General features: G+C 45.0%; 1 protein-coding gene across 9 annotated transcripts in view; it reads right to left on the bottom strand.

Annotated features, from left to right (window-relative positions):
* ADA2 (adenosine deaminase 2) overlaps positions 1–9,591 on the bottom strand; it is a 35,770-nt gene extending 26,179 nt beyond the window's left edge. For 7 of the 9 annotated variants that reach the window (XR_006708765.1, XR_006708766.1, XR_006708764.1 and 4 more), the window contains exons 1-4: positions 9,479–9,561; positions 5,636–6,003; positions 3,067–3,292; positions 1,463–1,673 (exon numbers count right to left, since the gene is read on the bottom strand). Coding sequence is in view for 3 of the 9 variants with exons in the window: in XM_045463679.1 (XP_045319635.1) it covers positions 1,463–1,673; positions 3,067–3,292; positions 5,636–6,003; positions 9,479–9,558 (885 nt within the window). In the remaining 6 variants the exon portion in view is untranslated. Of the gene's footprint in view, positions 1–1,462; positions 1,674–3,066; positions 3,293–5,635; positions 6,004–9,478 lie in introns of all 9 variants that reach the window. The other 2 variants (XR_006708768.1, XR_006708769.1) reach the window with 2 other exon arrangements.
* Between the last annotated feature and the right edge of the window lie 4,991 nt (positions 9,592–14,582).

Raw genomic sequence — 14,582 nt, 5'->3', positions numbered from 1 at the left:
GTCAGTCCTCTGGAGCTCTATCACTTCTGACTGTACAAACAATACAATTTCTGAACCTATAAAGACCATGGAATATGGTAACAAAGCCAAAATAATGCCATCCTGAGGTTCTTGCCACAAACTTGAAGGTCAGTCACCAAGGTGTTGATGCGCTCAATAAATATTTCAGTGAATGAGCAGACTAGTTAGGATACCATATAGGGGAGAGCTCTATACAAAGGTTACTTTCCCCAAGCGTCTTAGAATCTTTAACCATCTCCAACGTTTGTGAGGATTCAGAAATCCTTCCCATTCCCACAATACCCAAATCCTTCCCACAAATAGTCCTCAGGGAAGTTCTCTCTAACAGATATCCCAGAGGAATGGTCTGGGAGCATCTGATCGCCTGGGGCTGCTCTCCTGAGTGAGGCCTCCCCTATTGTGGAAGCCATCCTAGTTGTCTCCTACTTTTAGAACAGCTCCTTCTGAGTCCACTTCATGAACTTTCCATCTGATGTCTGTGTGCAGGGCCCCCTTCCAGGCCCACTCCTCCTCTCATCTCGCAGCTTCTGTGGGAACCTCATCCGTTTCACAGTTTTAAAGATTACCTTTCTGCAGACAAATGTCAGACATGTATTTCCAGGCTAGAACCCTCTCTCCTCTGGGTTCCAAAGTCATATATTCAGCAACTTCCTGGACATCTTCATAGGGATGTCTCATAGCACCTCCATTCTACAGGTTTAAAACCATTTCTCCCTTCCCATCCAGCCCCTCCTCTTATATCCCCAATGTCACCATCAGTGTCACCACCAGACAACCCAAGTCGAATACCAGCCAGTTGCAGTAGAGTCCTCACCACCAGAGTTAGTCAGTAAAACCTCTAGATTCCTCCTCCAGCACACGAGCTCTTCCTCATCGTTGCTACTGTGCCTGTGGCCTTGTCATCTCATACCTGTGGTCTCCCTACTCTCCCAGCCTCCATCCCCACCTCTTTCACTGGGTGACCCTCGCACAGCAATCCGTTCTCCCCAGGCTACCAGGGTGATCCAATTGCCAGACCCAATAGCTGTCCCAGTACCAAGAGCATGATCCTGAAGGACTCTGGGAAGCTAAATTTTGATATGAAAGGAGACAGGGCAAGAAAGGTCCAGGCATGAGGCACTGCTCAGAGCCCAAGGGCAGGAAACGTTGAGCAACTGGGAGGCACTGTGTATCCGGGAGAAGGGGAGAAGGGGAGAAGTGGAGATCATGAGAGAAGATGGGGTAAAAGGGCAGTGAGGGTGAAGGTCATAATTTTGTGGGAGCCAGCCAAGTACAGTTCAGGTTTCCTTGCTCATGGTCATCCCTGGAAGGACACATGTCCCCTTTGAGATGAAGGCAACATCCAGTCCCTATCCCAATACTGGAATTGGGAGCCTGTGAAGACCTACAAGGTAACATCTGAAAGTCAAGCCAGAGCAGAGGAGAGGAGAGGTGGGCTCACCGGGAACAGCATGGCTCTGAGCTCCAGGTAGAGCACATTGTCCTGGTAGAACTCCTCCAGTGCCTGGAAGACATAGTCTCTGAACACTGGTGCATAGTGGACAAGGCCAGAGATTGTGAAGAAGATACTATTAAACTTGGACCAGACAGCATCTTGGTTTGCATAAGCCACCTCAGGGTTCTCGGTCATCAGAGTGAAAGTCTGAAGAAGTCTGCATAAGACACAAAGAGGGTAAATTGAAGAAGTGTGTTTCAAGCCACCACCTTCAGGCATCTGCAGAAGTCTTGCCCACCTCACTTCTCCCACCCAGAAGCAAACCCAGATGCATCACAGTGAGCAGTGATGAGAGGCCAAGGAAAGCACCCCAGGATTTCTGATGGAGGCTCCCATCCCTGAGACCTGCTTTATGCTCCTCAGGGCACAGCTCAGGTAGGATGTTCCCACCAACCAGGCTGTCTTGCTCCCCTGTGCATGTTTGGCAAGTCTGACCCCATTGCACCCTAGACTAAGCCTCTTCGGGGGGTGTTATGCACTGAATTGTGTCCTCCTAAAACCCATATGTTGAAATCCTCACCCTCAATGTGACTGTATGGGGAGATAGGTCCTTTATGGTGGTAATTAAGGTTAAGTGAGGTCATTACAGTGGGGCCCAAATAGAATAGGGCTGGTACGAGAGATGCCAGGAGTGTGCACACAGAGGAAAGGCCATGTGAGGACACACTGAGAAGGCGGCTGTCTGGAAGCCAAGGACAAAGGCCTCAGGAGAGACCAAACTTGCCAATATCTTGATCTTAAACTTCTAGCTTCCAGACCAGTGAGAAAATAAATTCCCATCGTTTAAGCTACCTACTGTGTAGTATTCTGTTGATGGAAATAACTCTGACTCAGGTTTACATCCCTGAGTAGCCATTTACTAGCTGTGTGGTCTTGGGCAACTTCCTTAACCATACTGAACTTCACATTTCTTACTCATAAAGGGCAATAATCTCAAAAAAGCACTCTGTAGATGGTTCTATGATTAAAAAACAGTTATTACTTATAATATTACTTTACAAATTTGTTAGGAAGTTGCTTCATCATGTTTTCAAGCTGTTTCACCCACCAATGGACCATCATTATTCCAGGAGCTGGGAACTTTTCCTCTTGCTGGAAATTAAGCATCTAGACAAATCTCATTTGATGCAACAATAGTGTCACTTTTAATACCTTTTGCAGATCAGATTGAATTTTAAATGAACCAGAAACTTACTATTTGAATGCTTTTGTGAAGCAAAGTATCCTGTAAAGTTAAAAGAAAAAGCCTCCTGATATATATATATATATATATATATATATATATATATATTTTTTTTTTTTTTTTTTTTTTTTTAAGTAGGCTTCTTGCCCAACACAGAGCTCAATGCAAGGCTTGAACTCATGACCTTGAGATCAACACCTGAGCTGAGATCAAGAGTCGAACTAGACGCTTAACTGACTGAGCCATCCAGGTGCCCTGATTTTTTTTAAGGACAGATTTTCATAAATGGGGTTGTACTAAGACATACCTGTACACCACCCACTACATATGATGAGCATGTGACACATTCTTTCTGAGCCACACTCACCTGTTGTCAAACTCAGTGACATTCTGTAGCTCCTTTCGATATTTCTCCAGCAAAACCCACTCCGAACACTCTGCTGGTTTAGGAGTGGGGGGCGCTGGATAAGCAAATTTGAACTTCAAGTACCCGCTTGGGGTGACACAGAAATGGCAGTGGGGCCTGTACGTGACATTTTTCACCAGCCAGTTCATACTCAGGATGCTGAAGTCATGGACGTGTAAGGCAGCCCCTGGAAAGGGAAGGAGGGCAGGGGTAGAAGTGAATCAAAAGAGGTGAAATCCAGATTCCAGGGCTCAGGGGCTGTGAGGACAGTGCAGATGGACAAGAAGTGAGAATCACAAGGTTGCCTATCTGGCAGAGTTCCCCACAACTGCACATCATGTACCTTTCCCACTCCAGTGCAAAGACTTCCCAGGCCTATATCTGCCATTATCTCCCCAGGATGGCCACTGCCTGCTTTGCTCTGGTTTAAGAAGGGAGCATCCCTCACTAGTCAGAAGCCATGGTGACCTCATTCAAGAGAGGGAGCCCAGGGGAGCCTGGGTGGCTCAGTGTGTTAAGCGTCAGACTTGGGCTCAAGTCATGATCTCACAGTTTGTGGGTTCGAGCCCCACGTTGGGTTCTGTGCTACAGTTCAGAGCCTGGAGTCTGCTTCGGATTCTGTGTCTCCCTCTCTCTCTCTCTCTCTCTCTGCCCCTACCCCACTCACACTCTGGCTCTCTCTCTCTCAAAAATAAATAAACATTAAAAAAAGAGAGAGAGACAGAGAGAGAGAGAGAGAGAGAGAGAGAGAGAGAGAGAGAAGCAGCCCAGGGGCACCTGTGTGGCTCAGTTGGCTAAGTGTCTGATTTTGGCTCAGGTCATGATCTCAGTTTGTGAGATTGAGCCCTGCATCAGCAATTCTGTCAGCGCAGAGTCTGCTTGGGACTCTGTCTCTCTCTCTTTCTGCCTCTCCCCCACACATGAGCTTGAGCTGTGTGTGTGTCTCTCTCTCAAAGTAAATAAATAAACTTTAAAAAAGGGGGGGAGGGATGAGCTTCAGCCCTTGCTCCTACCCTGGTCCTGTTTGCACAACTGTCCTCAGTCCTCTCAGCCTGCTCCCAGCACCCACGCATTGGCTTTGTATTCCCTGTTTCCAGCCTGTATCTAGGCAGCTTCTGGCCTGCAGGCTTGCCATTGATGCCCTATGCTTCTTTCAGACCTGACACCAATCTAGACTACAGCGCTCCTCAAGTCACAGTATACACTGTCCCTCTGCTCTTCCTGCTCTGTCTTAGCACCTGGCCTTGACACGGGCCACTTAGGTGTCACAGCTGTGTGAGCTTTGGCATGTCACCTCTCTAAACCTTATGTCCTCCATCAGGTGGGGATGTGACTTTACCAACTGCACAGTTGTTTCTTTGTTTTTTTAGTCTCCATATTTAACATTAAAATAAAAGAGGTATAGGGGCTCCTGGGTGGCTCAGTCGGTTCAGCGTCAGACTTCGGCTCAGGTCATGATCTCAAGGCTCCTGAGTTTGAGCCCCGCGTCGGGCTCTGCGCTGACAGGTGTGTCTTCCGCTCTCTCTGCCCTTCCCCTGCTTGTCCTCTGCCTCTCTCTTTCTCTCTCTCTCAAAAATAAACATTTTTAAAAACCCAAAATGTTATAAAATAAGAGGTATAGAAAAGTCCTTGTAAGCTGCAAACTGCTATTTACGTGTGCAGGATGGTAATTATTTTACTTCTCATAGAAATGTATATATACTATAGACATACACTACTAGAAATGTGTTTATTCAAGAGAAACATTCACATCATACTCTGGTACCTCAGCCTAAGACGGGGCAGAAGAAGCAGATGTGGGAAAAGCTGTGAAGAAAGCAGTAGTTCCTATGGCCTAGATACCCGCTTATGGGTGGACACATCAGCTTTGTCAGGAAAGACAGTGATGCCCGGCACCCACTCCCTGCTGTCTGTCTGAGGCAGAGTCCCCTTGGAAGCAGGGCTCTGGGTTTCCAGGGTGAAGTGGCAGCCCCCTCAGACGGCCCCCTTCCTAGTCTGTGAAGCAAGAACAAAGGTGCAGAGTAGCCAAGTGGGGTTCTTGCTGCTCCATTTATTTATTTATTTATATTAAATTTTTTTTAATGTTTATTTATTTTTGAGAGAGAGAGCACAAGAGGGGGCAGGAGGCGGGGGGGGGGGGGGAGGGAGGTGGGGAGGAAGACACAGAGAGGGGAGGGGCGGAGAGAAAGGGAGACACAGAATCCAAAGCAGCCTCCAGGCTCTGTCAGCACAGAGCCCAATGTGGGGCTTGAACTCATGAGCTGTGAGATCATGACCTTAGCCAAAGTCAGACGCTTAATCAACTGAGCCACCTAGGCGCCCCTACTATTATTTAAGTAGGCTCCACACCCAATGTGGGACTTGAACTCCTGACCCTCAGAACAAGAGTCACATGCTCTACCAACTGAGCCAACCAGGCACCCCTCACTGCTCCATTTAGAACAATAACAGCTCCAATAACAACACTAGCTCCAAGTTTAGTTCTCCCTACCTTCCCAGCACCCCCAAACCACCATCTCCAAACCTCTACCTTTTGGCATCTTCTTCAGGATATTAAACACCTCACTTTTCTCAATGAGAGTCTTGGCCCGGAAAAAGTGCATGCTGGGAGGGAACTTCTGGGTCCTCATCGCCTGTGTCACCTCAGCCTTTTTGAGGGCCATGAGCCTCTCATTGGCTAGCTCCTCCTGTTCGGTCAGCACCAGCTGCCCCCCCAGCTGCATCATCTTCTCTCTCATCAACAGCTGGTTCCATGCTTCATCTATGGATATGGCTGAGCAGAAAAAAGGCATCGCCACGGCCAGAAGCAGGGAGAGCAGGGCTGGCCACCCAGATGGGCCATCCACAGGCATTGGGATGCCTGGAAGAGGAAATTGCTCAGATGGAAACCTGACAGGACTAAAGAAGGGAGTAGGTCAGCAAAAATGTGCAGATTTAAATGTCAAACTCTGATTTTCCTTCTACCACTCTGTTTTCAGATTACCAGGGGGCAGCATACAGAAGCGTTCTCTGAGACCCCAGAGAAAAGACTTCCAAGTACAGACATGAAGGGGTTTCCCAAATAATAAGTCACCATAAGGCCTTCTTTAAAAAAGTGGACCTTTTCAGTCAGCAAGCCCTGCTCACATGTAGAGGAAGACATTGCAATCAGATTTTTAGTGTTTCACTTTTTTTTTTTTTTCAACGTTTATTTTATTTTTGGGACAGAGAGAGACAGAGCATGAACGGGGGAGGGGCAGAGAGAGAGGGAGACACAGAATCGGAAACAGGCTCCAGGCTCTGAGCCATCAGCCCAGAGCCTGACGCGGGGCTCGAACTCACGGACCGCGAGATCGTGACCTGGCTGAAGTCGGACGCTTAACCGACTGCGCCACCCAGGCACCCCAGTGTTTCACTTTTTTAAAAAATGTTTATTTATTTATTTTGAGAGCCAAAGAATGAACCGTGAGATCATGACCTGAGCTGAAATCAAGAGTCGTTGCTTCCACCAACTGAGCCACTCAGGCACCCTGAGTGTTTCACTTTTAAATATCACCAGAGAGTAAGAGATCACAAGACATATAAAAAAGCCTCTAACGTGATAAAGAAAGTTAAAAACAAACAAAACAAACAAACAAATAAACAAACAAAACCACACATGTACAGAGAAGGAAGACAAGAGAAGGAAATAAAAGAAAAATTCAAAAGAACCATACTTAATATCCTAAGAAAGATATGAAAAGATATTGTGCCCATAAAACAGTTACTGAGAATTATTATTATTATTTTAATGTTTATTTATTTATTTTGAGAGAGAGTGTTTGAAAGGGGGAGGGACAGAGAGAGAGGGAGAGGGACAGAGAGAGAGGGAGACAAAGGATCAGAAGGCGGGCTCTGTGCTCACAGCAGAGAACCCAATACAGAGCCTGAACTCAGGAACTGTGAGATCATGACCTGAGCCGAAGTTGGACCCAACAGACAGAAACACCCAGGTGCCCCAGCCACAGGGAATTATAAAAAATAAGCAGCATGAGGGGTACCTGGCTGGCTCAGTTGATGGAGCATGCAACTCTTGGTCTCAGAGTCATGAGTTTGAGCCCCATGCTAGGTGTAGATTCCTTAAAAAAAAAAAAAAAAAAAAAAAAAAAGGGACACCTGGGTGGCTCAGTTGGTTTAGTGACCAGTTCTTGGTTTTGGTTCAGGTCATGATCTGACGGTTCATGAACTTGAGCCCCAAGTCAGGCTTTGTGCTGACAGTGCAGAGCCTGCTTGGGAACTTCCCTCCCTCCCTCCCTCCCTCTCTCTCTCTCTCTCTTTTTCTCTCTGCCCCTCCCCCCACTTGATCCCCCTCTCTCTCAAAATAAATAAATAAACTTAAAAAAAAAATAAGAATAAATTTCAAAATAGGGGCACCAGGGTGGCTCAGTTGGTTGATTTCAGCTCAGGTCATGATCCCAGGGTTGTTGGATGGAGCCCCGTGTCATTAAGATTCTGTCTCTCTCTCTCTCTCTCCCTCTGCCCCTCTCCCCCTCTTCCTGACTCTCTCTCTCAAATAAAATAAATTAAATAAACAGAATGAGAAGAGCTTTTAGAAATTAAAAATACAAGAGCTGAATCTTAAAATTTACTAGCAATATTATAAGATGGAATTGAAGACCATCTTTTAGAAATTAAGATGAAATAAGAAACAAATGAGATGATTATTGGCTCAGGAAGTCCAACACCCAAATAACAGACATATCAGAAGAAAAAAAAAAAAAGAAAAAGAAAAAAATAGATTGGAGAAAAAAGTAAATAAGTAATACAAGAAATTAGACCAGAATGTAAGACCTGCATCTCTGGATTGATGAGACTCTCTGGGATCCTATCACAGCACAACAATTACTCAATAGTCACACCATGAGATATCATCTTGATATTTCAGAACATTAGCATTCAAAGATTCTAAAAGCTTCCTAAAAGCTGCTAGTCCAGGTTGGCAGTGAGCAAGGATTGAACAGCGGAAGGAAAGAAACTCACCTTTAGTGGTCTCCTCCTTCTAGACACTGTTAGCACTTTACCTGCTTATTTATTTGAATTACGTTTATGAAATGTGGGGCACCTGGCTGGCTCAGGTAGAGGAGCATGAAACTCCTGATCTCAGGGTCATGAGTTTGAGCCCCATGTTGGGTATAAAGATTACTGAAATAAATAGATATTTTTTTTTAAAAAGGAATTGTTTCTTCATACTTCATAGTAGGATATAGTATCCTGGAAAGAATCAAGACTATAAATTGGAAGACCTCAGGATCAGTTCCAAATTAGGATGTCTTTAACCATGAGACCTTGGACAAACTGTTTAGTGTCTGTGGGTCTCAGTTTTCTCATCTGTGAAAAGGACAAATTATACTAGGTCCTCAAAGTGTGATACATGTATCATTAGTGATACATGATATTACTGTTTAGGTTGAATAAAAAAATTTAAAAACAAGTTAATTTAAAGAAAGATATGAAATAAATAGAAATGCAGGGATATGATGAAAATGGAAAGCTTGCTAATCATTGAAATACATTATCTCCAAGGTCCTTTCCAGGGCTAACATTCAATTATTCAATGGTACATCAGACACCAACAGGGGATTTTAAGAAGGAACTGGACACTATTTACTCTAGTACCACAGCTATGGTAGGGTAGCTACCCGAATCAGAGAGTTGGACTTTTGAGGAACCCCTTCAACTTCATGAAGTCTTTGACTCTGTCTTGAGGCTACAGTGTTTGCCAACAGCTGAAACCTCTAGGACAAGAGGAGAGTGACATTTGTGTCACCATCCCACCCATCTCATGCTGTGTCTTCCAATCGACAGCCCCAGCCCCTTTCCCTCTCTCCTTACTAACACGTAACAGAGGCCACTAAGTTCCTAAATCTCCAACTCTGTCCTCTCCAAGGACACCAGAAGTAGCTGTGTGCCCCAACATCTAGCAACTTCCCCTGGCCTGACAGATAAAAGTTTATCTAACACTGGTCCAGGACCAGCCTGCTCAAGCGTAAAGAGAAATAATCCCTGTGATAATTACTGCTATGCTTACTTCATCTCTCTCCTCATGAAAAGTTTCTTTTACTTTTAAAAGAGGGTGCATGAAAACTCTACAAAAATAGTTTGTTCCCAGAGTAAGAACGAGGAAACGGACCATGTGCATCTGTGACTCTGAGTGAATGTCCTTGGGCCCACAACCATTTTCAAAAGCCTGTTGTAGAGAAAGACTATGCACTTCCTCCGCACCGAAAGTCACAAACTCACCTAAGGTAGGGGGCAGGGAGGCTGCTGCCAGGGAAACAAAGCCCGAGTGCCCAGCTTCCCAGCTACCTACTGGAACCTCATGAGCTGGACCCCCACCCCAGGGGATCCCAGTTACCTCAGAGCAGCTCCAGAAACTGCAGACTGTTTGCTGAGTCCCCCGACAGCTGTGTCAGAAGCACCAGAAAAGCTCACCATCCTCTTTTCACTTCCTGTTGGGGCAGGTTTCACTTCCTCTCAGCCTCATGTTGCTCGGGTCTCCAAAGACAGGCAAGGAAGATAGTCTGGCAGAGCTGAGGCAACAAGTAGGCCTGCGTGTATGGGTTTACGTTTGTGTGTGTGTGTGAGCATTTATGCACTTGTGGGGTGATTTATGTATGTGTTTATATGTGTTCAGGTGCATTTTGTGGCAGGTTTTTGTGTGCATCTTTGTGTGTGTGCATGTGTGTGCATGTGGGTTTATGCATGTGGGGATTATGTATATGTTTGTGGGGGCAGTTGTATGCATCTTTGTATGTGTCTATGTGTTTATGTGAGTTTATATGCACGTGTGGGCTTATGTATGTTTTGGGGGAAGATATATGGGTGTTTGTGCGTGAGATGTCATTGTAGGGTCCAGAACATAGCTTAGACAACAAGCGCCACAAAGAGGTACTCCAAAATCTGCTCATAAACTTTGGGCAGTATACCCCTCCTTAAAATGTGACTGTCAATTGTGCGACAACCCACTAAACAGCGGGTAAAAAAGTAGATATAATAGAAGGTACGTTTTAGGGGGAAAATCGGGGATCTGGAAGCACAGTAGTTGAGGAAATAAGGAGGGGTGAGGCAGGAGCTAGGGCGTAAGGAAGAGCGGCCAGAGGCAAGAGGGATAATGGCTCCTGAGGGAGAGCTGAGAGAACTGAGCCTGGCCATTCGTAGCTGTATGGCCTTGGCCTTGTTATTTAAGCTCTCTATACTTCAGGGGTGCCTGGGTGGCTCACTGAGCAACCACCTTCGGCTCAAGTCATGATCTTGGGTTTGTGAGTTTGAGCCCCACGTAGGGCTCTCTGCACTCAACACAGAACCTTCTTCAGATCCTCTGTCTCCGTCATTCTCCGTCTGCCCTTCCTGCTGGTACGCTCTCTGTCTCTCTGTCTCTCTCAAAAAAAAAAAAAAAAAAAAAAAAAAAGACTCTCTATGCTTCAGTTTCCTGATCTGAAAGTGGAAGTCATAAAAGCAATGACTACGTGGGTGCACTGTGAGAATTAAATGAAGAATGTGTGCAAAGTGCCTGGAGCATAGTAAGTTCTCAAGAAACAGTAGCCATTACTATTACAGGAAATAACTATCGTGATAGATCATCCAGGTCAAGGTAAATAAGACATGTGAGACTGTACCAGTGACTTCTACAGCACGTGCTTGCCATGTGCCCCTCTCCTTCCCAGCCCTGTCTCGGGCCGTCTGCCTCCAAAGACACCCACAAGTCCTCCAGCACTTCCACTTCTGCATCTCCTGAACAACTGGAACTTCAGGGGCCCCTGACATCATCTTCTCCAAACAGTAAAAAGGTCATTTGTTTCATAAACAGCAAGAAATTCGCAAGTGAAAACACAGAGGAACTAAGAATTCCCTCATCACAAGTTCAACATTAACTTGTTCAAAAGTCAGTGAAATCAAAAGAAACAAACAGGTAGTAAAGACAGACAAAATTGACTAAAGTACAAGGGTAAGAGGGCAAATTGCCAAATTGTGAATATAAATCACTGGAATATTTTTTAGGATACCAGATCAGAGTTAAAGATAAAGCTTTTCTTGGTGCATCTGGGCAACTCAGTCGGTTAAGCATCCAACTTCAGCTCAAGTCATAATCTTGTAGTTCATGGGTTCTAGCCCTGTGTTGGGCTCTCAGGTGTCAGCACAGAGCCTGCTTCAGATTCTTCCCCCCCCCCCCACTTCTGTCCCTCCCCCACTTGTGCTATCTCTCTCTCTCTCAAAAAAAAAAAAAAAAATTAAAAAGATAAAACTTTTTTTTTTTTTTAATTTTTTTTTTCAACCTTTATTTCTTTTTGGGACAGAGAGAGACAGAGCATGAACAGGGGAGGGGCAGAGAGAGAGAGGGAGACACAGAATCGGAAACAGGCTCCAGGTTTTGAGCCATCAGCCCAGAGCCTGATGCGGGGCTCGAACTCACAGACCGCAAGATCGTGACCTGGCTGAAGTCAGACGCCCAACCAACTGCGCCACCCAGGTGCCCCAAAACTTTTCTTTCCAAAAACTTTGGTTAAGAGTAAGAGCTAATGTTCACATCCCAAAGGCTCTGGAGACTCCAGCTCACAACTGGGCCAGGAAGTGCAGTAAGCCAGGGGAGGGAGGGCTGTGGGTCTTGAGGCTGGAGTTATTGCATCAGGCTGAAGCTGGTTGGGCCAGGGGAGTGGGGACCCAGATCTTGAGACAGAAACAGGGAGGAGAGGGGTGAGTGCATACCCGGACACAGGATCAGAAACAACAAACCCAAGCAGGGTCAGACCCGGGAGACTGACCAGCAGGATCTGCACACCTCTCTGCCTTCTGGGGCCATCAGACACCCTGGGGGTGTGGCTGTAAGCACTGTTTAGCAGAGCAGGTGTGGCATCTGATGACAGCAAGCCCCAGTGTACAATGGTGAGAACATGCTGGAAGAATATTCTGCCACATGAGGAGACCATAAAATATGGAACAGGGCTCTGCTTTTTACGTTTTATTGAAGACAACCATCAGAAACAGAACTGGCTTTGTGTTCAGAATCTGAAAATCTTCAGGGCAGAAAAAGGGAACCAAAGCATCATTTAGTGACTACAAAGCTTAACCTAAATGAAATGAAGTCTGAAAGGACAGGTGGGTTATGACCCTAAACTGGAGACAGGAGAGGATTTCAGAATTGAAGATGGTGTTTGACTACATAAATATCTGAGAACTATTTTCATTAAAGCATTTCCCTCTCCGGTCAATACCATGAATCACATGCCATTGAGACGTGTAACATATGGCAAAGCATAGGAGAGTTACTTATGGTTGAAGGTGTGAAGTGCTGGATCCACCACTTTTTTTTTTTTAATTTATGTTTGTGAGAGAGAGAGAGAAAGAGAGAAAGAGACCTTGAGCAGGGGAGGGGCAGAAAGAGATGGGGGGCAGAGGATCCAAAGTGGGCTCTGCAAGCACTGTCAGCACAGAGGCCAATGCAGGGCTCCAACTCACAAACCTTGAGACATGACCCGAGCCAAATCAGAAGCTTACCAACTGAGCCACCCAGACACCCCTGGATATGCCACTTTTATACAAGATAAATAAGGTTTTCTGACCCCCAGAGTTAAAAAAAAAAAAAAAGTGAAATAATATCAGCTAAAACTTCTTGAGAATTATATATATTGCCTATTTTAATCCTTTAGTTGTCTTATAAGGTAGGGACTATTGCTAGCCCCCTCGACAAGAGAGTACACTGAAGTATTTGGAGAGAGGTAGGTCACTTGCCCAAGGTCACACAGCTGGTAATGAGTGGAGTGTGGACTTGCACTCAGGCAGTTTCCACCTACTGCCTTACCTGCTGGCAAGGAAACAGGTCTTCAAGGTGGCAGGGAGCCACTGCTGTGGGAAAGTGGCCCTTGAGACAGAAGGGCAGATCCGGGTAGGAGAGCCCAATTAGCAAAGGTGGGACACAGGAACAGGTATTATCAGGCATAAGATGATTTTTCCAGATACTGGGAGCTTGCGCTTTTATTTATTTATTTATTTATTTATTTATTTATGATGTTTATTCATTTATTTTTGAGAGAGAGAGGGAGACAGAGAATCCCAAGTAGGCTCTGTACTGTCAGAGTCTACCCCAATTTGGGCTCAAATCCATGAACCATGAGACCATGACCTGAGCCAAAACCAAGAATTGGACACCCAAGCAACCAGCTGAGCCACCCAAGCGCCCTGGAGCTTGTGCTTTTAATGGCCAAAGCAAAAAAAATTAGCTCTTTCAAGGAATTGCTGATTGATTTTGAAAAAAATTCTTAACATCTATCATCTATGAGCTTAATGCCTTTATCTGCAATAAGGGGAGAATAACAATATTCCTCCTGCTAAGTTTTTTTTTACCAAGTAAGTGAGGGTGTGTGTTAAATTAATGCACATGAAAATATTTCTAAAACTACAAAGTAACTATGCAACTATACAATATAAGTAATGTTCCCTATACAAATCTTTTTAAACTGTTTTTTTTCTGGCTTCTTAGAGCATGATGAACATAATTTGACCTCTCATTGATAAGTCAAGATCATCATTATGAACATTTATTATTATACTTTGTATTGCATACTATCACTATATTTAGTAATACTGTGACACTGTTTGACCCTGTCCTAAATGGCAGGGCTAGTATATACTTTTTATATGATTTTTCTGTTCCTCCCCATGCAGTTAATATTTACTTCTGGTGGGTCTCTTATCTAGCGATCTTCCCTATAATGTGTTACTCCTTGTTGACTGTGGACTGAAACCCAGATAACTAAACTTGCAAGGAACATGGGTCCTAAGTGAGACCTTCTCCAACTGTCTTATGAGTCAGAGTATATTCATAAATGCATGGACTGATTTTCAGTTACAGATGGGAGATCAAACATGTAAATTAACCTTAATTCCCCTCTAAAGCCTCACTAAAATGACAGTGAAGAGATTTATTATTTATTTGTTTGTATATTTATTTAAAATATTATCTATTTATTTTGAGAGAGAGTGTGGCGAAGGGGCACAGAGAGAGAGGGAGAGAGAGAATCCCAAGCAGGCTCCACACTGTCAGTGCAGAGCCCAACATGGGGCTCCATCTCACAAACCTTAAGATCATGGGGCGCCTGGGTGGCGCAGTCGGTTAAGCGTCCGACTTCAGCCAGGTCACGATCTCGCGGTCCGTGAGTTCGAGCCCCGCGTCAGGCTCTGGGCTGATGGCTCAGAGCCTGGAGCCTGTTTCCGATTCTGTGTCTCCCTCTCTCTCTGCCCCTCCCCCGTTCATGCTCTGTCTCTCTCTGTCCCAAAAATAAATAAAAAACGTTGAAAAAAAAATTAAAAAAAAAAAAGATCATGACCCAAATCAAGAGTTGGTTGCTTAACTGACTGAGCCACGCAGGTGCCCCAAAGAGATTTTTTTTTTAAAAAGCATATTCCCATAAATATGCAAAAAACAGGAATGGAGAAAATAACAAAATACTTTTGGAAGCTGGGAG

Source organism: Leopardus geoffroyi, chromosome B4, assembly GCF_018350155.1.
Source record: "Leopardus geoffroyi isolate Oge1 chromosome B4, O.geoffroyi_Oge1_pat1.0, whole genome shotgun sequence".
NCBI lineage: Eukaryota > Metazoa > Chordata > Mammalia > Carnivora > Felidae > Leopardus > Leopardus geoffroyi.
The sequence above is the reverse complement of the archived record's forward strand: the minus strand, read 5'-3'. Positions and strand labels throughout refer to the sequence as shown.